The following is a 25,981-nucleotide window of genomic DNA, read 5'->3' as shown; positions in this document are numbered from 1 at the left end:
ACCTAGCCGAGGGATGATATTATAACCAACATACTCTACTATGACATCCCTTATTAACAGGGGTCGAAAACCAACCAATTTTTTTCGAATGCTAATTTTTAATAGTTTTTTTCCATCCCTTAATTTATTGAATATGCGCCTCGGAAGTTCATAATTTAACATATTTTTAAAAATCAATCAATTTTATGTACAACCTAGATATTTTTATTATGTTGATATTTTGAAGTGTCATGGCTCGTCTTTAAATTTTATATTTTATTTATAAAATCACTAGCTATACTGCCCGGTTTCGCCTAAGGTTCAATTCTCTATTATTTATCTTACCGAACAATTGGCCCGAGAAATCACAACCAAAAAATCTGTGCGAATAAACCCGTCTTCCCACGGGTCGGTAAGCAATCGACATAAAATCAAATGCTGTAAGACCCTGCGCAGAAATGTTGCACACTGAACTGCGCTGCAGACCTTACTATATCAGAGCGAACTTAATTTTCTGCGCAGGGTCTCGCAGCTTCGGTTTATGTCGATTACTTACCGACCCGTGAGACGACGGGCTAAATGACGCCAGAGCTCACTAATCAAGAGTTTACAATCAGACAAATATTTTTCTCTGCAACTTTTTTCATGGATCAACCATTTATTGATTCCAAAAGTTCACGATCCCTGCAATAACAGTTAGTCATTCGTTATTCCTTCAGAGACATCAGGTAAAATGCGGCCTTGTTTTTGTGGCCGTCTGGGATACAAAAATATACGGACCTCCGCCGAGCTTAGGGCCTCAAAACACCCAATAAAGCAGCTTCCCGGCCACTTGGGCCTTTCGGAGGCTAGACATTGACAAGTCACCATAATCATCATCGACTTGAAATTAAGCTAACAGTCAATATTAGGGGACAAAATGTCGAATCGTTATGAAAATCATAACTCCATTACTCTTTACAAACACAGAAAAAAATTTGACGTACTGTTTCAGTATAAGTTTGTAAACTGCCTTATTAAAAACTGTGATTGGGGTAGGTATATACAAAAAGTTCGCAATGTCCGTAATAATAATCTATGCATGAATAAATAAATAAACTGTTAATTTTACATTGAATTTTCTAAATTACTACTAATTAATTAATCTCATTTCGATTTTATTGAGAACTCTATTGCGTGATGGCATTTTTATATAACTTTAGAATTACGTATCCACAACGAATTGAAATCGTAGAGACAAACGACCTACAAGCCAAATAATCGATAGATAAAAATATACAGGACCTACTTTTTAGGTAGGAACCCAGCCATCATTTTAGGTTTACCATAAATACGTTGGGATTTTCCGAATTTGGCAACCTCGCCCGGAATTTTATCTTTCGATTTTGGCGTAAACACGAAACTGGAGAGGGACCAAGTAATCAGTTAATGATATTGCCTTAATAATATTACCTGTATTAAATTTAAGTAATTTTCCTGACTCCTTACATCAATACAATGATATGCTCAATTTTTCTTTACTTCTGGTAAAAATGATCAAAGGCTTTTTAAGATATTTTATTTATATGATCTTATCATGCCTCCCTGTGATGCCACCAACTTGTTCTATCATTCACTTCCACGTCATCTGCTACTCATTTATATGTCAATCCAATATATGTGTTCAAACTAGTTATACGTTATATTCCATTCCATCATGAAGAGAAAATTAGTAACATTTTTATGCTATCTAACGATAATTCATAGTAAATGTACGTTAATAGGATACAATGATTCACGCCTTTTTCTAGCCTAATTAATAATGACAATACAAACTGTTCATGTTTATTTTTATAAATTTCAACACTACACATTGCTTACTTAAGTACTTATTTTGCACTATTGTTTATTTATGCGATTATTGAATTTCTTTGTACAACAGAACTCTCTATGATTATGTTATTGCTTATACCGTGCATACACAATCTTTATGTTATATACTATAGACTTATAAACATTTTACCTGTAACAGTGTATACACGTAAAAGCCTTCAAGGCGTTTATAAATAAATAAATTAACAACATCAAACTAAGAGCATTATACTGAAGAAAAATTGATTCATACACGAAAATCAAGGAAATGTTGAAGAAGTTAAATATCTTGTCAGTTAAACAGATTATTTACATCAATCTACTTTTAATCTACAAAATAAATACTGGCCAAACATTATCTGAATTTCTAAGAAAAAATGAAAACCAAGAAGACACACACGAGACCAACAAAAGAAACCCAGAGTCAAAAGTCAAAATCAGAAGTTGATGTACGGAGCAATGAAGGAAGATATATTTAACGATTTACTAAATGAAATTAAATTATAAGAAAGTATGAACAACTTTGAACGTATATAACTATGTATCTATTTAAAAAACATTGTATAGCAGAAGATATTTAGAACCTTGTTGAGTTGTCCATAATCGTACCAAAAGGATGAATACACGTGTAAGTATGTATAAAGGACGTATTTTTTCCATCCGTATCACTCTGGAAAGGGCATAAAAAACGAGCACCCCAACCCATGAGATATTTACAGAATTAGCCTCGATATTATTATTATTTGGGGTAAAGATTTTTTGTCGAATGGCATCCATTTTTTTAACCTCCCGCTTCCTGGCATTTTGAAATTAGAACGCCGAGCTGAGGCCGATTCATCGCGTGCGTTCGTCAATAATCGGAATTAATAAAATGCCGGATAGGTACCTAGTACCTACCCAGCGGAGTATTTATGTTTATTGTTCTGAAGGTAAATTACCTACCTATACAGGGTGTATCGGCACTAACCCGACAAACTTTAACCAGCTATTCCTTAGCACATTTGGAGTAAAAAATGTTATGTGCACTTTGCTGTCCGGTAACGTTTTTTTTTAATAAAAAATTAATTAAACATATTTTCACCACATGTCACCACTGTTTTATCCTTTGTCAAAATTTGAAAGCAACATCGCAACTCTCGCGTGTTGCTGCGAACGAAGCCCGTATTACATAATCCAGTACCAGAAAAGAAATATTTTATTTAACAATAATGATTATTCACATTTTTCGTATGCGAATCACTGATTGTCTTCTTGTATTGTACACATCAGTTTTATTTTTGTATCTAAATTGTTTCACCTCTGGAATGCTTTGGTTTCACCTCTTACGCGTTTCACGTATTAAATAGTCTAATTTTGAAACTAAGAAACTAATTAGTAGATTTCCTGAATTTATAATCGAAGTCCAATAATTCTGAGCACTTTTAAAAACAATTTTCCTCACTTAGGTACTTATCAATAATAATAATTGGATTATTTGAACAGCGCCGTTGTTTTTTAAATCACCGTAAGTGCTCTGTCAAAATGTTACTTGCTAGGCTATCCTACAACGTATATTTTTTAATAAATTTAGTTATTTACAACTTCGCGGAATGTGATTTATGAATATTATTGCTTATGTTAAAAGCCTTCCAGAATTACCGGAATATAACGAGCAGCTTGACACACTTAAGTTTATTTCCACTAATTTGAAGGTACAAAGAATGTATAGTTTTAAAAACAATCCCGATGAATCAAAAAACGGTTCATATAAAACTGCTGCGCAACACACTGAGACAAAGGAAAGCACTCACACAAACGTCATGACTGCATTGGATTGACCACCTGCAAATGAATGCTGCCAGATTGCTAATTTATTTAAACAATAATTATTAAATTTTATTTAAAATATCGCAATTTTTTTAAAAAATCGACAATAAATTACAACTATAATTTAAAAAAAATATTCTTAACCCCACGCTTTTTCGTAATTGATTAATTAATTCAGAATTTAAACGTTGCTTGAAATGACTAGCCGTATTTGGTGACCAGATCTGAATATCCAGGTTCAGAATTTAAACGTTGCTTGAAATGACTAGCCGTATTTGGTGACCAGATCTGAATATCCAGGTTTAGAATTTAAACGTTGCTTGAAATGACTAGCCGTATTTGGTGACCAGATCTGAATATCCAGGTTCAGAATTTAAACGTTGCTTGAAATGACTAGCCGTATTTGGTGACCAGATCTGAATATCCAGGTTTAGAATTTAAACGTTGCTTGAAATGACTAGCCGTATTTGGTGACCAGATCTGAATATCCAGGTTCAGAATTTAAACGTTGCTTGAAATGACTAGCCGTATTTGGTGACCAGATCTGAATATCCAGGTTTAGAATTTAAACGTTACTTGAAATGACTAGCCGTATTTGGTGACCAGATCTGAATATCCAGGTTCAGAATTTAAACGTTGCTTGAAATGACTAGCCGTATTTGGTGACCAGATCTGAATATCCAGGTTTAGAATTTAAACGTTGCTTGAAATGACTAGCCGTATTTGGTGACCAGATCTGAATATCCAGGTACTTCCTCACCTTCCACTCCTTCCCTTAGCCATAAAACTTACCCCAATTCAACATAAAAATTGTTTAAATTATCGGATGTAATGAAATGCATAATAATTAGACCCCAAAATACTTAATTATTCAGGGAAATAAACCCCTGAGTCATCAGTTGGAAATACCAACGACATTAAGTGAAATTAACAATGCAATAATCCTATTATTGCATTGTTTAAAATTTCACTTAATTATTAGCATTAGCAAATAATATTGGGATTAGCAAATAATAATTTACGACAATTTACTCGGAAATCAATAAAGCCAGAATAATAAAAAAAGAAAGTTATCACTTACGTCGTCTGTAAGTGGCTTTACCAAAGTTTGATAATGCCGTCAGAAGGTGAAACAGCTGTCACGCGTAATAATAATTACAACTAGCAGAACTTGTTTATAAACACACTGTTTTTATAAATTTTTTAATAAGACTGTTAAAATAAAAAAAATCTCTAAATTGAAATGGAGTTCTACAAACTAAACTTAAAATCAAATAAATTTATTGCGAAGGTTCAAAGTACTGTACTGTAATATTATATTAAATAATTTTTACGTGTTTAATTATTGTTTAAAGTCAGATTAAAGCGATTAAAAAACCCACCTGGCAATTCTTATTCGAGTTTCGTTGTTTTTACGTATTGGCGCGCTTACAAGCATCAGTCGTCTCATTTTTAACCATTAATATTTAGTGTGTAGGAAAGAGAGAAGACGCTTTTCGACACACTTGTCGAAAAACTTGTTGAATGCCGACGGGCATACTCTTCTACAGATTTTATTAAATATTGATATGTAGGTAATATTGATGTGTAAATGAATGACATTGTGAGAATTTTACCAATAAATAATAAATGAAAATGCGGACATGTAGTTTATGTTAATTTTTTTATTGGAGCATTTGTTCGAAGTGACTACCATTATTTTCGATGCAAGCGTGTAGTCTTGTTATATTTTGATTATTTAAGTTTGCAGGATTTGCTTTAATTTCTGCAGCGGCTTCCATCACTCGTTCGAGCAGTTGCTCTCTTGAGGCTATTGGCTTAGCATACACTTTTTCCTTGAGAGCCCCCCACAGGTAGTAATCCAGGGGGGTCAGGTCGGGTGATCTTGGTGGCCAAGCAATGGCCGGACTTCCACGGCCTATCCAACGACCAGGAAACTCGACATCCAAGTAGTTCCGCACGGCAATCGAATAGTGTGGTGGGGCTCCATCGTGCTGGAACCACATTCTCCGTAGTAATTCGAGGTTCACATCTTCCAGAATCTCGCCCAGTTGCACTTGTAAGAACTCCAAATACATCGGTCCATTTAGTCTGGGAGGCAACTCGATTGGACCGAGTATTTGATTTCCCAGGATTCCTGCCCACATGTTGATGGAAAATCTGTCCTGGCTCGACGACTCCCGAACAAGCTTGGGGTTTTGTTCAGCCCAATGGTGCAAGTTGTGCACATTTAGCACTCCTGTTTTAGTGAACTGTGCTTCGTCGGTAAACAATATGTTTTTCATGAAGTCTGCATCTCTTATGACATTATGCAGCATTCTTCTGCAGTACACGACTCTGGAAAAGTGGTCATTCTCCATGAGGCCTTGGCAGCGCCTATAGTGAAAAGGTTTGAGCCCGTGCTTCTTCAGAACTCTCCATACCGCCATGTGTTCCCTGTGTCCTATCATCAGAGCGACCCGACGCACGGACAGCGTGGGGTCTTCGGTAATTAAGTTCAGGATTCTCTCCTCAACTGCCACAGGAACGATGTTGTGTCCTCCGCCGGCGCCTTCAATCCGTCCGATGCCACAGTCACGCAATTGTTGATACATCTGAAACAAAACAACAAATAACAACTGCTTTTATTATTCAGCTCAGTAATAATGTCAAATAAACAATCGCGGGCTTTTTCACTCATTTTATTTTTAAAGAACACTTATTTTAGGCACATATCAGAAAACTTACGTTTTCTCTTCATTTATTTCATTTTTTTATAGTAAAATGTATAACAAAGTGTTTTAAATTATAATTTTCTTAACTAGGTACGGTTGATATCTTGGATTCACAGGGGTGAAATTGAATTCAAGTAATTTAAATAATCCCATGGTGAGAAAGGGAGTGAATTCAATTGCAGTGAATGATGCATTTATTAGAGATTAAAATTAATTAACTTTTTAAAACGCCGTTTAGTGACCACTGAACACAAATCACCTAAAGTACAATTTACATTTTTAAAGTTGGTGGCCCCTTGTTATGTTTTTAATGTTCCCAGTTTAAATTTCAAAAGCGCTTTTTGGCATTATCAATGAATGTAAATAGTTTCAATAAACAATTGATAGGGTACAAACCTGGACAAAGGTAGCATGGTGTGGGACGCGTCTTCCAGGAAACCTCATGCGATACTCCCTTACGGCTGCTCGTGAATTTCCATTGCAAAATCCATAAACAAAAACAATATCTGCTTGCTCGGCAGGTGGATAATTGAGGGGCATATTTCAACAGTAAAAACTTAGATAACAAAACAAAAACGAAACTAGAAACTTGATGACATGCGAACTCCCAAAACAGCACTGACCACTGATACGAGACGGGGTGGCGGGAACCACACGGGACTTGAGACAGAATATGTGTGAAAGAGATGACAGTAGCGCGGCGTTGCCAATTATTTTACCCCTATACTGTGGGCAGTAGCGGAGTGTGGAAATTTTATTTATTTTTTGTTTTTAAAAGAAAAAAAATGTTACCGGACAGCAAAGTGTACATAACATTTTTTACTCCAAATGTGCTAAGGAATAGCTGGTTAAAGTTTTTCGGGTTAGTGCCGATACACCCTGTATATACACTCATTTTGATGTTGTGCAAAATGTTGCCGGTGAGGAAATTATTGTGGTTTCCTTCACACCTACATTAAGGTACCTACCTACGAATCGCATTTATTTAATCTTCTATTTGGGAGGCGGGTATGGGTGCCGCCGCCCCGAGAATATTAATATTGGATAACCGACATCTCTGCCATAAGTCGCCAAAATAGTCCGCTACGTTTGGTGACTTAGCAGGGGTGCCTGGGTTCACGGGGGTGTGGTTTGTCCTAGGTCTTGACGGCTGATGCATCTACCCCCGATACCTTTTTCTTTCCCAGAACTTCCTATCCTTCTTTTCCTTAAGAAGGCCCTCCACGCAGCATCCCCAAAGATAACATTCCTCAGGACCTCCACTGTGGCGTTAATGTTAAAAAAGATTAATAATTAAAGTACAACCCTTCCTTTTTTAAAACATATTGAAGAATTAATATTTTTCGTTTATATCGTCTGATGCTTATTGTATAGCTACGGATCTAGTCACTTAAGGGTAAGTACCCAAATTAACCTGACCTCACCCAACCTTCATCGAATTTCCTTACTCATTTCCTTCCGCCTCAAATATGGGGTCAATCGTCAATGGGGGTATTTTCTGAAACTATGAATACCGTTCAACATGTGTGGAAGAAAATAATAGTACTAAAATTATCTAATTTTAATATTTTCATTCAAAAATGATCTAGAACCGCACACTCCGAAACGCTTCCAACTGGCTACAACGTCATTATAAGACGGATATTCACGAATAAAATTTTCGTTTTGGCGGCAAATAGTTAATGGCACATTTTAAATTCGTCAACATAGAAATAAAATAAAAATTCACTGTCCCTTGAAATGAAAATCTTAAATCGGGTCAAGTAAAATAGGTTAATTAAATTTATTTATTATCTTTCTTTACAATCGAGAAATTGATTTTTTCACCAGAGTGAGGTAGGTACCTACCAATTCTAATAAGAAACAATGCTTACGTAAATATTCCGGTGCTATTAACATCGACATGTATACTGCTCAGTGCTCGGTGTTCAGTTTTCAGTGTTGGTTGACCTTTAAGTCTGCGATATAATATGATCGTGTAGTGATGTGGTTGATAATATCGACACACTTTTCAGCACTGGCCGCCCGCAATGCGGTCACCGCGCTCGCCGTTCGGACAACTTGCTCGCGCTCGGATTTAACTAGGCGACTAACTAAACTTATTCGCACTTATGTAAACGCGGTGTAAATACAAAGCGGCGCGTAAGGTCGGAATAGTGATAACACCAACTTATTACCACGGCGTTGTTATACAAACGTACGTATCTTATAAGTAAGTTGGATCATGTTATTATGGTACTGCCGTTGGAGAACTTCTTTTTAACGTATCTTTCTAATGGTTTAATAACAAAACTAACCTAACTTAACCTATTATTTTAACATGTTTTCTGTTTTACGCGGTTAGAGAAGGGGTTACGACAGACCTTTCAGCGGTATGCTTAGGTACATAGCTATTTGATTTGGTGTAATCGTTTCCTAGAAAGGTTATTGGATAGGAAAATCGATTAAATGCAATTATGTTTGTGTTTTATAGGTAGACTTACTTAGCTACTTATCAGTAGCGTGCAGTCCATAAAGGATGTAAGGCTGTGCCTATTTACCATAAAAAAAACGAACTTTAGACATAACTTATCTTACGAAAAAACGACAAATTCATAATCAAACGTATGAAACGTATCCTGGAAATAGCTCAATTTTTGTGCCCCTTACGAATAAACCCGTATCTTAAAAATAGAAAAAGTACAAATGAGGTTTATACGTTATATGAGGGAATATACGTATCTATGATCCATTCTTGTTCTTAACAGGAATGCTCGATTTAAACACTTTCGAAGCACACCGAAAAATATTATTATGCAAATAATTTTTAAAACTATACTTAATCCAATTATATTGAAAGAGGTTAACTTAGATCCCATGCACTTTTTTATACTCCGAAAGCGAAGCCTTCTGCCTATCAATAGAGCGACTCAACGGCTTAATGATTCTGAATTAACCCATAACACTTATGCAACTACATACTGCATAATCTTTTTATGGAGAACATGAATAAATAAATAAATAATAAAATGAAAAATACTCCCAACCTACCTTTGGTCATAGAGCAATGCAAGCCACTGGTTCCTACCTATTTCCAATATCACCTTGCTGAAAAACCAAATTTTAAAATAGAATCATTGCATGCAATGGCTTTCGCTGTGTTTTATCAATTTTCCCAAACCAAATGCTTACCATTGGTGGGTTACATAAGGAAGTTGGGAATAATTTTTTATTTATTATTTCTACTATTGTATAGTATAATGGGTTTCTCTCTTAACCGATCGTTAAAATTAAATTGGCAATCCAATTATTACGTGCCTTATCTCGTTTGGAACATGGTTCTTGCTTGTCCGATATTATTATTTTTGGCTCGATTTCAAAGAAAATTAATAGTTTGACGAGGTGGCCACCGACCTGGAAACCTGGAAAACTCCAGTTCCCTCCTTTTAAATGCCAGTAGGTAGAAGTGTAGCTGTGCACAGCAGGCCATGAATTTTTAATCAAAATAAATCATTTTTAAATCTTATTTTTATAAATTAAAAACATATCACCTTGAAAGGATATTTAAATGACTTACCAAATTTATTCAATGTAGGTATAATAGATGTCTCTGTGTGTTCCATATTTTAAATTAATAAAAAAAACGGAACATATGTATGATACAGAGGCTCAAAGAAGAGCGAGTAAACTCGCTATTTTTCTATGGCTGGCCTGCTGGGCACGGACAAGAATGCGAGTAAACTCGCTCTTGGCACAGAAGCGGTTAAGTGATTTACATTTTCACAGAGCTTTTACCCGGAAAAGCTGTAAATTTTAAATGAGACCACCCTATTTGACCAGATTTGTCTAACTGTCAACAAATAGTTAAGTTTTGTCACCAACAGTTTGTAGGTGGTCGACTTTCCTACCGTAAGATTTGCTGCTACAACCTTCGGCACTCTGGGCGTCTGACAGCTACGCCATACTGATCTACGTCTCTACGGCACTACGGTTCTACGACTGCTGGCTGAGGTGCAAATGCGTTGTTTTGTAGTAGGTACCTACAAGGTCTAATACTAGTACCTACTATTTAGTAGTATATATTTTTTTAAATCGTGTGACAGGCAGGTACTATAACAGTATACCTACAAGGTCTAATACTAGTACCTACTATTTAGTAGTATATATTTTTTTAAATCGTGTGACAGGCAGGTACTATAACAGTATAAAACTGTACTATAACAGTACCTTCCTATCGCAAGATACAAAAAATCGGTGTATAAATTTGTGATTAAAAGCATCACGTCTATTTTTTTCTGTTTTTGTGAGGTTTTTTTTGGAATGTTTCTAGCTTTCAACACTCAAGGGTATTCTTGTTAACCACACGAGTAACATTGCAAAATTTTATTATACATCACCAGTCTGTTACGAAAATCTGTGCAGTGTACACGTTGAGTGCTCCCTCAGTACGTTTAATTCGAGTTTACTATGTAACCTTGTGAAGAGATAACCAGCAGTGTCCCTAAAGGCCATTCGATCAAAAAATACCAGGGATAAGTCAGAATCCATTTCCAAATCTAACTGTTAACCACAGTTCCCCAATAGTAAAACCACAAACTGATTCTCATACAGCATTCGCAAATCCAGAAATTAAAAAAAAATATTGATTTTTATCTAAAAATAATTTTTAAAAAGAGTCAAAATCAATTTTTGTGACTATCCAACCTAATGACTTCATTAAACCCTTTTATTATATATTTAATGATCCAACGAATATCCTGACAATATTTTAAAATATCGTATTTGGTAGTAGAACTTTCGTTCATTAAAAGTAGAAAATGTTTCTTTCGCAACGATGAAGCCAGTCAAAGAATTGAACCCACGACGCCTGCGTTTGATTGCCAAGAATTCGTCAACCTCCCCAGTAATGTTTATTATGCGGTGTCCACGCAATAAAGTTTGTTAGATAGATTACTACGCAAGGGTGGTAGCTTTGGCATATATATGTAAATATATAAACTTTCCAGAAGAAATTCTCTAAATGATAGTGAAAACCCTATCAAAATCCGTTGCGTAATTTAGAAGAACTAAGCGTACAAACAGACAGACGCAGATAACGATTTTATTTTATACCATTTAGAGATGTTTTCTCCATGTACCAACCACCCTGCAATTTGTACTTCACATTTGGGTACCTACTTTGATGTTGTAAACGTATAGATACATTCTGTAGGTATGTGTGTGAACTAAACAGCCATACATTAATTTGTGTAATAAGGTATACATGTTTTGTTTATTTAGTGTAGTATCTCCTCTCGAGTGAGGACGTGACCGTGTGCCAAATATCACCGTTTTGTTTCTGTAAAGAAATACCGTATTATGGCGTTTTTAAAGCAATCCTCCCAAGGCTTATGACATGCTGATAAATATAATAGTGCTAATAATAATTCGAAAAACTGCATAATATATCTATATACCTACAACTTTACTCATTATTCTTTGTAGAGTCGTGTGTACATATAAGCATCGATGCATTCTAGATTGCGAGTAAGTACCTACCTTGAATATAAATTGAAATTCCAATCGAATATTTTCGATTCATCATTCGCACCACGAAAATTACGACAGAAAAAAATGGTTTTCATTTGGTAGGTTGGTAGAATTTATAGGTTAACCTAAACAAAACAAACTTAGGATTGTCTGTATTGATGCATTTGTATTCACTTCCCACAGTGATGTCCTTGCCAAACGTCATCAGTTTTCTAAAAAACCTATTTAGGCACCTATTTAAAAAAAATTCACAACAACACAACACTAATCAGCTTCGAAGACGAATTTTCTTTTTTCCCCGCTCTAAAACAAAAGAACTCGTTTTTTTTCGCTTTCTTTACTTCCAATTTTTCAAATAGTTTCTGTGGTGGTTAGGAAATGTAGGTAGGTACTTTGGATAAATATTATTAAGGTAGGAACCAAACATAATCTCATTTCGACATCCAACAGTAGATACCTAAGACGAAATTTTGTTTTTGATTTTTTTAATATTCATAATTTATAATTATTTTACGTGGGCAACACCAACTTAAGTTTATCAGTATTAATGAGAGTGTCTACGAAAAATATTTGTGGAATCCATTTAAGGCATGTTTGTATCGATGACCATTCAAATTAAAATAAAATTCGAGGCGAGCGTGAGAACGGAGCCATAAACACAAAAGTCAATCATTACGCAACTAACATACGAAATTTATTATTTGTCTCTGGTATGTACACAGACCATAGATAATAATATCCAACATTGCCATTGTAGTTACATTTTTACAATTATTTATTTGACCATACGATTTACTTTCTGGAGCCAGTGAGGCTATGGCATCCCCGGTCGGGGTATGTTGTGAGGTTGAAGGTAGTGGTGACTGAGGAGGGAAGGAGATGAGGAACAGGTAGATGGGGAAGTACCTGGCTATTGAAATCTGGTCACCAAACACAGTTAAAACCAATCCAAGCAACTTATCGATTTTAATGACTATTGAGATGTGTCTGCCTACCTATAAGGGCAAAAATATCTTCAAGTTATTGGTAATCTGGTTAAAATGAGATTGCAGGCCGTTTCCTGATAAACTTTTAGTGAATTCGTAATATATCGAAACACGTGTTCATGCACCTGCATTTGATTTGATAATACAATGATAAAATGCGAAAATATTACGATTTTTATTAATGTGTGTTCCGACATCGTGCATTCGTGTTTTACTAAAAGTGTATCAGGAAATCTGTAAATTCATTCGTTAATGGCCTGCAGTCCCGTTTTTAAACGGATTACGAATAATTTTAAGAGATTCTTAATAAATTTGCAATGCTTATTTTTCTCTATGTACCACTCTGTAACAGACATTTGAAATTCAATTAAAAATTAAACATCAATTTCAGCAGAAATAAGGGAAAAGTGAGCTTACTTCTGACTCTGAAACAAGCACATAGCACACTTTTATCTGTTTATATCTTCAGTGTCACCAACGTACTAATGTAATGTGGAACAATTTCTTTTTTATCGCAGCCCGAACATGACGTGAAAAGACCGATCGATATATTAAGTTGAGTCTGTTCCACTGTTTCTCCGTGCGTAGAAAGTGCAGCTCGATTCTGATGTGACGCGGTCACCTAACCTAACTGATGATTTTGCTATTTATATTGTTGGTGTTATATAATAAAATAAAATTTACTGGCGCACGCCGGGATTTGAACCCGCTACCTCCGGCTCGCTAGTCAAGAGCCTTATCCCTCGACCACGGAGGCCGTCAGATAGACACATTGAATTAGAAATACTGGACAGTAAAATAACCATTCGAGAGATTTTGCCACTTCTTGTAATAGATCCACAACGACATCTAGTACAAGACAAAATTGGACTAAAATACATTTCATTTATTCTACAGAATTTTGAATCTTTTTATGTCCTGTTTTTGTGTCTTGTCTTTTACCTGGTGTTCTTCCATTCATCGCTAGGTCAGGCCTACAACCTACACAGGCACATACATATCATTCTAGTTGTAATTTAACAACATGGTTTTGCCACCTTTTCATCAGACGCACAGTTTTTATGAACGATGTTCTGTGCGCACTTTTTTCCCTCCAACCAAACCTTCGCCTTTGGCAATCACTATTTTTCATTGTTGGCAAAGTCTTTGAATTTACTCAGGTAAAGATTAGGGTACCAATAATAATGCATGCGAAATCCAAAGCTTACTACCTACTTACGTTACAGCATTCCATAATGTATGTCAAATGATTCTAAAAATAATATCGTTAACTTCATGATGGACTTTCTGTGTACATAAATTTCCAAATGTACGTAGATTGCAAATACTAGGTGTATTGTGTCCTCGTGCCATCATTCGTACATTACTTCATTAGCCTTGAAATCGGCTTTCGGAATCAACGCAACTAATGACTGGCTTGTTATTAAATCTTTTATATCAATAGTAGAAACATTTTAATGAAATGACATTTAAAATTTAACTGCAGCGCGCACTACACATTTTTAGTGTTTTTTCGTTGTTTTGTGTAGAATCTAGTAAAACTAACAAACTTTAGATAAAATTAGAGCTAAACTTATCTCTTGATAATAATGATGGTAACCTGAAAAATATTTGCATAGCTAGCAACATCATACCAAATTAAATTGTTCCATTTGACCTGTATTTCTATATTTTCATAGCTAGCAACATCATACCAAATTAAATTGTTCATTTTACCTGTATTTCTATATTTTCATAGCTAGCAACATCATACCATATTTAATTGTTCCATTTGGCCTGTATTTCTATATTTTCATAGATAGCAACATCATACCAAATTAAATTGTTCCATTTGACCTGTATTTCTATATTTTCATGGCTAGCAACATCATACCAAATTAAATTGTTCCATTTGACCTGTATTTCTATTTATATTTTGTTTTCGCGAATGAATGCAAATCTTGGAAGCGGAAATTAACCCACCTCCTGATATCCGATCGAGCTGAAACTCGGCGGATGGACTCGTTTTCGATGATAATGCATTCTATCTATGCATTTTGGTGGCAATCACGAACACACACGCGGACATATACGCATTTCTCTGAAATCGAATGACATTGCAGCAGTTAATATACGAAATAAATGTCGATCCTACCCGATCAGCATTTGTCGAGGTCTGTAGAGTACCCGTAATAAAAACAAAGTTTTTTTTTTCAATTTTCGGGCCATCTCTTGGGCCAGCTAGTAGCCAATTTCAGGGAAATGCTTGTTTGAGCATGAGAGTGCCACCAAAAATTAATAGAAAGCATTGTCATCGAGACAACGAGTCGATCTGCCGAGTTTAAGCTCGATCGAATGTAGTTAAGTGAATTTCCACTTCCAAAATACTGCATTCATTTTTTCACGAACACAAATTCGAAATTCAAATAGTTGTACTCAATAAAGCGAGATTCGTAAGAGATTCAATACGAAATTCATTGGTGGAGCACGTTATTCTGTGCGATACATTCAAAGTTCTACGATTCTAAGTCTGGTCTCAATTTCAAAGTGCATTTTAATCGGATCATTATCTCCGCAAAGTCCAGTTTTATCGGGTAACTAGCGTATTTATTATTAGTCGCATTAATTGCGACCATCTCTATTAGAATTCACTAACATACCTCGTCTGTTGGTGTCGCATTTGCGGCTATTTATAATAATACGTGTAATGCTGAATGTCCCGCCGCTGGAGAGCCGCAAAATATCTCGTGACGATTCGTGTTTGATTAGGTGTTTCATTCTACAATTAACATTCTCGAATTAACTCGATATCAATAAACACGTCATTTTTGTTGTTTTGTTATCGATTTGGCTTGTTTAAGTAAGATTTCATAATATTTTGTGACATGTCTTCCGTGGGTTCTTCTGAAATCTTTCTTTATTCTTTCCATATAGCCTTGCTCTTTTATAGTTAGTTCAATAAATAACCACTCACAGCTCTTTTTTCTGATGTCTGTTTTTGATCTATCGCTAGGTAGGGTCACGCAAATCTGTCTTGACATTCTTCTGGGTACTTCCCGACTAAAAGTTTTGTTCTTGCACGTGTCTTCAGGAACTTCCGACTTCTGTGCACTTGCGCTTCACATATTCGCCATGTGATATATCCTCATCTTTATCAATTCAGTGCACTATTGATCTTCTGTCTCTATTCGTTCAGTTGGATCGGCTCCTGTGATTCCATCTCGTTTTCCTGTTTTAATTTGCTTTGTGATATATACTTGTCGTTACCAAATCATTTCTTTGTTTTGTTTTTATTCGTGCGATCTTCCATCGATCGTTTTGACTACCAGATGAGTCGCCTCCTGTTGATAGTTCTTTCTCAAATTTAGACCATCAGTTGATTCGTCTCCTGTGATAATTTCTGGTTCTTGCTGTAATTAGTACACGTTTCACCAAATCAATTCTTTGTTTTTTTTTCATCTGCCATCTCGATCATTTTGACCAACCTCCTGTGATAGTCCATGGTTCCTGCTGTAATTGGTATACATTTTCTTATGTGTTGTTTTGTTTCAGGTATGGCGGTATGCCCGCGTTGGGCGGCATGAGCTCGGGCGGGGAGACGCAGTACGGCGCCGGCCCCGCTCCCACCTCCGCGCCCTCGGCCATGGTGGCCGCCGCTTCCCCCGCAGGCCTCACCATGCAGGATACGCAGTCGTTTAACCAGGTAAGCAAAACAACCTCCTCATTTGTGAAACCTGAAAAGAGACTGCCAAAATGTCCATTCTGCTGCACTTAGAACTAATTTAACTTCACCGTGCAGGGTACTTCGTTTGACCAGATAGACAATCTTCTCATTTCTGCAATCCTGACATTCAAACCGAGAAACCATCTGTGATCCATTCTGCTGCACAGACCCTAACTAAATCTAAATATCCTCATTAGGTAGATCCAAGACGTCTCTTTTTGTAGAAGTTCCAGTTTTAATGAAGTGTTTTTTTTTCAGATGCAAAACAACATGGGGATGGGAAATCCCCAGTACAGTAATATGAACGGCTACGGCCAGCAGCGTAGCCACAATCCCAACATGTCGTCCATGGGTGGCATGGGAGGCATGGGAACCATGGGATCCATGTCCCAGATGGGCAGCAGTCCGCCCATGAACGGGATCAACCCCATGGCGCAGATGGCCAACATGGGCATGGGCGGCATGCACTCCAACATGATGCCCGGCCAGATGGGGCAGATGGCCAACATGGGAAAGATGGGCTCGTACCCCAGAAGATTAGCCCCTTACCCTTCCCCTGCGATGCACATGAATCAGAAGAGACAGACGGGATACATGAACCCCGGTCCCGGCACGATGCAGCCGGGATTCAATCCCAATGCAGCCCAATACCCCGCTGGTTACGGTAACGGTCGGCCCAGTTTCCAGAATCAATATCCTCCTCAGCAACCGTTGGGTGCTAGCGGAAACTTTGGTCCCGCGGGGATGAGAGCGGGAATGAGACAAGGAACTCCCCCTTACTCAAACCAAGGCCAGTACTTCAGCAACGGGATGGGACCTGGCTTTGCGGGGCACCACCAGACCAACGGGGGTGCCTACGGAGCGCAAGGAACTGCGCAAGGTTACGGCAACTCGGCCCAGTATGGGGAAGTAGGGACGGTGCGGAGCGTGAGCTATCAGCATAGCCCTGTCCCGGGCAACCCCACTCCCCCCCTCACCCCCGCTGGCAGTATGCCCCCCTACATCAGCCCCAACGCTGATGTCAAACCCAATTTCAATGAACTCAAACCACCGCTACCTATGCAGAGTAAGTAACAAAAATACTCTAATTATTACAAGAATTATAGTATTACCTTTTAACGATGGATCTTTTTGTATCAGCTTTTTCCATTATTATTTCAAAATCTAACACAATCAAAACTTACAGTTACACTTTTTCTGGTTAGAACATTTTTCTCACAATGCAAATGTAATTATTTATGGCAAAATTTCATTTTAAAAAGGTCACAATTAATTCAAATCATACTTGCATTTGTATTTGTCAAAAACAATGGACAATTGAACATATTATAGTATAGAAGCAAGATAGAATGCCAAGTGTAAAATGCATAGACATGGGACATAATTGATGAAACATAGCTCTGTCTTGTTTCTCACTTATTTACTAAGTTTCCCATGGATTTGATTGTCTCCAGTCTGACAATGATGCTAAGAAAGCCATTGCCAAGATCATAACGGTTTCTTATTATTCATTGTCTGTACTTTATTTTATTGTTTTACACACTTATCGGATGAATGTAGCGGACTGAGACATATTTCCATTTCGTACCTACTATTTAACAAGCCTTAGATACCTGGGTAAAAGATCTTTCAGTTTTACCAGCTTTCATATAAGTACTACCTACATCAAAAATAATCAGTGTTTATGTGAGTCTTTGGACACATCGTTGAAGTTATATTATGATCACTATTTACTAATGATTGTTTTGTTGCAGATGATGAGCTCCGCCTGACTTTTCCCGTCAGAGATGGAATCATACTCCCTCCCTTCCGCCTAGAACATAACCTCGCTGTCAGCAACCATGTGTTCCAACTGAAGCCAACGGTTCACCAAACTTTGATGTGGAGGTCAGTCTTTTTTGTCTTTTTCCACTACAGCATGCACCTTGTCATCTGCATTTGCCGGAGAGACCCGTCTCGTCCTTATTGCAGTTTCATAATAACTTATTGCAACTAGGTGGATGCTCCTCAAGTATCTTCATCATTTTCTCTATCATTACAAGATTCTGGTGACATTTTCTGACTTGGTCAATATTAAAACGATTTACGATTACGATTTGGATGTCAAACAATTTGTATTAGCATTTTTCAGTTATATAACAACCAACAAAAACAGTTTTTCAGTAGTCCAACTAGTATAAATAGTTTTCAATCAATATAACTACATAAACTTAGATGTTTGATCCATATTTTCACAGCCTAACCTCAAGAAATGTTGTAGAAAAGTTGTACTTTGTATTTTTCATCAACTGGTTTTGTTCTAATAACAGTAAATAAGTCAACAGTGCTTCCAGAGATAATAGCTAAAACTCATTAACAGTCTTTTTCGTCATATGGCGGAGAAGAGTTGATGGAAGTCAAAATGGTATGCTGAAGGAATTCAGCAAATTAAGGGCACCGGGAATCTCTCCTTTCGGCACAGATGTGCCCCCAAGAAACATTAGAAACAAGAATGAGACATTCTTGTACAAAGTGTTCCATAGTTTTATTATACCATAACATCCGTCTTCTTCTTCTAGATCGGACCTGGAGCTCCAGCTGAAGTGCTTCCACCACGAGGACCGGCAGATGAACACCAACTGGCCGGCGAGCGTGCAAGTTTCGGTGAATGCGACGCCGCTCATCATCGACCGCGGCGAGAACAAGACCTCGCACAAACCCCTGTACCTGAAGGACGTGTGCCAGCCTGGCAGAAACACCATCCAGATTACCGTGTCCGCTTGTTGTTGTGTGAGTAACATCTTCATTATAATATAACATTATTCAAGTGGTTTCACGACAAAACAAAACATTGTTTTTGATTGTCATTTTACAAGATTCTAAATATTACACTGATAATCATCATTGATTGCTATGGTAGTGTCTTGAAGACTGTCTGTCCATGTCATAATAGAAAACCATTTGGGAGTTAATCCAGTGATCACATTAGCATGTAACTTCTCTAGCTGGTATCCTGTAGAAGTTTTACAACAACGATTTTGAAGTTCAGTTCACCTAATCATGCACTTAAAGTTACAATAACTCAGTTTCTAATCTTTCTTTCCAGTCCCACCTGTTTGTCCTGCAATTGGTCCACCGGCCGAGCGTACGGAGTGTCCTGCAGGGCCTGTTACGCAAGCGTCTCCTCACGGCGGACCACTGCATCGCCAAGATCAAGCGCAACTTCAGCCAAACCAACACAAACAACGGCTCCAACGGGATGCAGGAGCGAGATCGGGACTCGGTAGAGCAGACGGCCCTGAAGGTGTCCCTCAAGTGTCCCATCACCTTCAAGAGGATAACTCTGCCGGCTAGGGGGCACGACTGTAAACATATACAGTGCTTTGATTTGGAGTCATACCTGCAGCTGAACTGTGAGAGGGGTTCTTGGAGATGTCCTGTTTGCAAGTGAGTAATCAGATAACTTTGCTGAATAAAATATAAGCGTGTTACTGAAAAGTTTTTATAAATTCTTAAAGAACTTCTTAACCTTCTCTCTGATCTGAAATCTGTGCTCCTGGTATTCAGACCAATGTGCATTTGAACATTGTGAATCCCTTGCTTTGTAGAGAATAACTGTGTTATTGAAATGTTTCATAACCGTTTACCTGCTGCTTGCTGCTGATTGCCTTTTACTTCAACCTAAAAATTTGTAATGGTTTGTAAAAAGACTATTCTAATTGATGTTTTCGTGCTTATTCCAGTAAACCTGCGCAATTAGAAGGCTTAGAAGTAGACCAGTACATGTGGGGCATTCTCAATACCCTTAACACTTCTGACGTGGAGGAGGTGACGATAGACAGCGGCGCCAACTGGAAGGCAGCTAAGAACCCAGCCACCTCTGGCATCAAGGTAAGACATTTGTAGTTACATATTAGTCCAGTCAGTGGGGGATAAAAAAGGGCTCCACCTTGCAAAAGGTTAGGTAGTAGCGATTTTCACATATGTTGTTAAGATTGGGACTCTAAAGAAAAAAAAAAGTTTTCGACCTTGGGGGGGTCGAGCTCGATCCGCCATCTTGGATTGAAGGTGCCAAAATTTGGTTTTTTCATAATAATTATGAAGTGGTTAATTTTACAACCAAATTGTTGAAAGCAAACTTAAAGACAACTAAATTATCTACATTTTTGTAGAAAGTTTTTTTTTTAAGTCTAATAGGTAACGAGTTACAGCGGTTGAAAGAAGAAAATTTTGACAAAAAATTGTAAAACTCCAGTTTTCTTGATAAATTTTGTACGAACATATTACACAATATCATTTTAACGTATTTCTACGTTACAATATACTTATATAGCATCATACGTGTACTCGATGACGTTGATTTGTTATAGTGGGATCCTAGTCTACAGCTGACTTGGCAACACTGATTGAGTCCTGGTTACAGGACGTTGCCTGGATGCTCATGTCTGCAGATGTTCTTTTCGATGAAACAATGCCAGTTCAAGTTTCACAAGAAGGATTTTTAGCCAATGAAAATAACAAAGTCCGTCTGATTTCGATGCTTACAAAGCAATTTATACAGGATGATTTTACAGTTAAGCAGGCTGAAGAAGATGCTGATGAGCTGATTGTCAATACTGCGATTTCCTTGTGTTCATCATATGACGCTGTTTTCATTATTGGCGAAGACGTTGATCTCCTAGTTCTGCTGACAGCATTAGCACCACCAAAAAGTAGTATATATCTTCCCAAACCCGGGAGAGGCAAAACTTTTGAAAGACTGTGTTCCGCGAATAGTGTGAAATACAAAGAGGCGGCTGAGAATATTCTGTTTCTTCATGGCATTTAAGGCATTTAGCGGCTGCGATACAACATCGTCCTTCTTCAACCAAGGAAAAACAAAATTTTGTTCGCTTGTGCAAAACGACACAAGACTCAACGCCATGATAGGAATCTTCAAACAACATGATGCAACACCAGAAGACATAGCAGTTGCAAAAACACGCTTTCTTGTTGCTTTGTACGGGGGTGACATGGATAAGGAAACCTTGGAAGAAGTCCGCTACAAACGTTTCGCAAAGTCGACAACAAAAAGCAAATTCAATCTTACCTCTTTGCCACCAACGAAAGACGCTGCACGGTACCATGCATTTAGAACGTACCACCAAGTCCAAAAATGGTATGGAATCCAAAAAAATCCAGAAACTTGGGCTGGAAACGTGACACCAAAGGGCTTGTTCCAGTAAGAATGACAAAGAAACCAGCACCCGAGACTTTATTAAAATTTATTTCATGCAATTGTAAAAAAGGATGCGGCGTTGCATGTAGCTGCACGAAAGCTGGATTGAAGTGTTCTATTGTATGTGGGTGCTGTAATGGTCAAACATGCTGAAATTCGCTAGAGGTTCACATCGATGTAGAGGACGAAGAAGAAGAGATTTTGTCAATGGAAGCCCAGAATCTCAGTATCACAGGCAATGAGTTAGATGATGACATTGGTGACGAAGACTGTTATTAAGTAACATAATTTATAGTAACATAATTCATAGTAATGTAACATAATTTCGAAATCTACCATCGCTGGTATATCTGTGGAGTAGACCTACTGGAGATACCACAATAAAAAAATGCGCCATGTTCTATACCTCATGGTGGTGTGGAAATGAGTTTACAAAATCATTATAATTATGTAATGAATAACCCGAAAAAATTACAAAGTTGGGAATTTCATCATTTTTAGAAAAATATTCACATTTCCGCCACTGTAACTCATTATCTATTAGACTTACAAAAAAATACCTTTTTACAAAAAATGTAGGTAATTTAGTTGTCTTTAAGTTTGCTTTCAACAATTTGGTTGTAAAAACGACCACTTCACAATTATTGAGAAAAAAACAAATTTTGGCACCTTCAATCCAAGATGGCGGGTCGAGCTCGACCCTCCCAAGGTCGAAAACTTTTTTTTTTCCTTAGAGTCCCAATCTTAACAACATATATCAAAATCGCTACTACCTAACCTTTTGCAAGGTAAAACTCCCCACTGACTGGACTATATATACAACACATAAGTATAAGTCATCCTGAAGTATTTAAATCAGTTAAAATCGAATAGGTAGCTATAGAAATAGTGACAATATCATATGTAATGTTTTATAAGAGACTGGAAAACTAACTTCTTACATGGGATAAATTGGGCAATTTTTTTGGTAATTTCTGTCTCAATGGGACTAAAAAAACGGAACTTCTTAATACATACATTAATAAGAGCATCCACTGAGCTCCTAATGTGTGAAATTGCTGCCAGTTTGTTTGCCTCTCTTTCAGTACATAATTGATAACTTTTAATACATGCTTACATCAGATCAAATTTATCCAAGCTTTACGGTTCTGTTCTCACCTAATTAACAATATTAACTTTAGTGACAGCTGATTCAATTGTTCATCTGACTGTAAATGTGACAATGTTTTAATAATATTTTAATCTCTCAGCAGGAGGATGATAATGACATGTGTATCTCAAAGCGTGGCAAAGCCATTTCTCCTGGATCCATGACCCTCCCGACCATGAACAACTGGGACATGAACCAGGCGCTCTCCCCCTACCTCCCCCCCGACATGAACACCATCGCCAGTGGCTCCATGATGACCAGCTCCTACAACCAGCAGCAAGGGAGCCATGGCCGAAACGGCAATGGCAATAACAACTATGAGTTCGGAGTCAATTCCTCGGGACCTGGGAGCAATGAGTATTCTGGAGGAGGAGGTCCTCTGTCGCATTTGAGTGACAGTGTCAATTCGTTGGACCCACTCAATGCCATGGAAAAGAGCCTCAATGAACAGGTAAACTATTATGTTAGTAAACACTTTCTTTATTTATTTTATTTTTCATTTTGCATGCTTAGTTAAGTCTTAGTATTTCTTTAAATCCTCTTCCTGGAATCTCTAATATTTGACTCGTCTACTAAACTTACCAATTAATAATAACAGACTACAACAATGCCTAAAGTATATATTTTATGCGTAATATCTCATCATATTTTCGTGGATTAACGTCTCATATGAGTATGGTAAATGTGAGTTTAAAAAATAACCCTAAATGACAGCCAGTTCAGAGGGTTAAAACTCACAACACGATGCCTTGTGTCAATAAATAATAAATTGAATTATTCTATCATAATCAACATCCAAATTATGGCGAATAAGTCTATACTTATTTTCAAGGCAGTATCTTTGTTTGTAATGGTCTGACACATTTATTCCGTTTTCTTGACGACTAGCGATCCATGATTTGTCATTGTGTATTCTGATTCTGTTCAATTCAAAAATGTCGAAGTCCCAACAACAATACGCCATTAAAATTTGCAAAGATGAGAGAATCTTCCGATAGGGTGATGACTTGCGCCACCAGAATCTGCCACAAACGATAGATATATATATATAAATAGGTCTGCCACCTAGAGCTCCGTTCTGTCTATTCTTTCTGATACACGCATCATTTGTTAGTGGTTGCAATGGAGCTATCAGTAGTATGTCCTTTATATCTCAGTACACAGATGTATTTATTTCAGGCGACTTAGCTCCAATGATTGAACATCAAAACTCACAATGTTTTTTTTGTTTGTTTGCAGATGCCCCACACCCCGCACACCCCCCACACGCCCCACACCCCCGGCGGAGGCGGGGGGCACACCCCAGGCGGGGGCGGGGCGCATACCCCTGGAGGCCCGCCCTCTGTGCCCCCGCAGGGCCCTGAGCCCCCCCAGCCACCCCTCACGGACGTGGACATCCCCTCAGATCTCAACTTTGATCCTGCAGCCGTTATTGACGGGGAAGGGACCAATGAGGGATTAAATGTAAGTACAGTCAATATTTCCCTTAATGAACTGCTCTTTTCTCTAATATCTTCCTCTCTCATCTCGAAATTCTGCCGACTCCCCTCAACCTCCCAACATACCCCAATTCAGGATGCCATAATCCCACTTGCTTCAGGCAGTTGGGACGCTTGTGCAGTGTTGAAAATGGGAATGTTTTAGTTACAGCTGTGACAATCTTCTTCCAATGAATATTTAAAGTTATCGCACACATATCAGCTGAGCATCGGATCGGTACTCATTTCGTCCCGAGGCAAAGCGATGCCGTTACGATGCTGGTTAGTGTTCATTGCAGTATGGAATTTCATACAATAATTCTAAACGGCTCGAGCTGAAGAAATGCTTATCTGGGGCTGAGTGATTTGTTCTTGCACATCACAGAAATTAGTATGTTTGATAGTTAATCAGTTTCTTTACTGATTGTTGTGCTTTGTTTGTTTCAGCTGTTGCCAGACTCGGTGGTGGACCCCATGGAGTTGCTGTCCTACTTGGATCCTCCAGGAGGGGGTGGGCTGGGGGAGTTGCTAGCCACCCCTCCCTCCTCTTCCTCCTCGGCACACTCGCACCTTCGCGCTCCCTCCTCCGACGACATCCTCGCGCTGTTTGAGTGACTAAGCCCCAAGCCTGGTCTCCGCGACCAGAGGAAGACTAAGGCCATCTCGGATGCCGAGTGCGATGACATCCTGGCCCTCTTCATGTAGCCAGAGTGAGATACGGCCTTCTGCGTGTAGCGACCATCTTTTCTTACATGCACACATCTCCTTCTTCGTGAAGCAGAGATGCTAGGCCTCTTCTTGTGGTCATACCGGCCCTCTGCATGTAGCGAGGACATTCTTGCCCTCTGCGAGTAGTGAAGAGACGTCCTTGCCGTACATGGATTGCGGGACGTCCTGGCCTCAGACATGTAGCGCAACACGCTAGCCCTCTTGACGTAGTGAGAAGCTAGAGACATCCGGACTTCTTCGCGGCAGCCCAGGCGGCAGGATGAGGGCACTTTCCTCACCATCCTATATGCAGTCGCATCGGATGGGATTGCCATGGTGGTCTTTAAAAAATTGTGATTTATATATTCAAAATAAGTTTTACCGTGTAATGATTTCGTCGTCGTCGATCTAAGTGGTGTTTGAAAGTGTTGTTATTATTATTCTATATTTTGGAGGGGACATTGTTGTCGAAGTTGATCCTGACAGACTTTTGTCAGTAATTAGAATATGGTTTTAATTGCTGACGGATCAATTGAGCAGATGAACAGTGCAAACTATTAATAAACTCTACCGTATCAATGTGTGATGGATGGATTTGACTTGTGAAGTGAGTGGATACCGCGTCCGGACTATTTGACACGTGGTATCCGTGTTGGAGGAAGTGAACAGTGGCCATAGACATAATGTTAGGCGATACAAAGTTCCTCAATTGGCGAAGAGTGTTGAGTCGCCTGGAGTGTTCCTGAGACATGAGAAATATTCATTCTAAACAAATAGGATAAAGCAACGGATGATTGATTCACTCGTATGTAATTTACTTACTGACTTAAAGTATGTGTGGAGGAACATGCGGGGTGTCATGTAGCGAAGTAAGTAAGTGGGAAGTTGATAGTTCCTAACT

At 38.0% G+C, this 25,981-nt stretch overlaps 1 protein-coding gene across 3 annotated transcripts in view; it reads left to right on the top strand.

Annotated features, from left to right (window-relative positions):
* tna (Zinc finger MIZ domain-containing protein tonalli) overlaps positions 1-25,123 on the top strand; it is a 70,269-nt gene extending 45,146 nt beyond the window's left edge. For 2 of the 3 annotated variants that reach the window (XM_089632671.1, XM_089632673.1), the window contains exons 3-11: positions 16,376-16,526; positions 16,806-17,613; positions 18,302-18,434; positions 19,106-19,316; positions 19,633-19,973; positions 20,270-20,417; positions 22,995-23,357; positions 24,134-24,358; positions 24,820-25,123. In XM_089632671.1, the coding sequence (XP_089488797.1) occupies positions 16,376-16,526; positions 16,806-17,613; positions 18,302-18,434; positions 19,106-19,316; positions 19,633-19,973; positions 20,270-20,417; positions 22,995-23,357; positions 24,134-24,358; positions 24,820-24,987 (2,548 nt within the window). In that variant the 3' untranslated portion in view covers positions 24,988-25,123. The remainder of the gene's footprint in view (positions 1-16,375; positions 16,527-16,805; positions 17,614-18,301; positions 18,435-19,105; positions 19,317-19,632; positions 19,974-20,269; positions 20,418-22,994; positions 23,358-24,133; positions 24,359-24,819) is intronic. The other variant, XM_089632672.1, reaches the window with a different exon arrangement.
* Positions 25,124-25,981: the final 858 nt, after the last annotated feature.

Source organism: Hesperophylax consimilis, chromosome 6 (genome assembly GCF_061612785.1).
Source record: "Hesperophylax consimilis isolate HC1 chromosome 6, BYU_Hcon_1.0, whole genome shotgun sequence".
NCBI classification, from domain to species: domain Eukaryota; kingdom Metazoa; phylum Arthropoda; class Insecta; order Trichoptera; family Limnephilidae; genus Hesperophylax; species Hesperophylax consimilis.
This window is presented reverse-complemented; position numbering and strand designations above follow the sequence as displayed.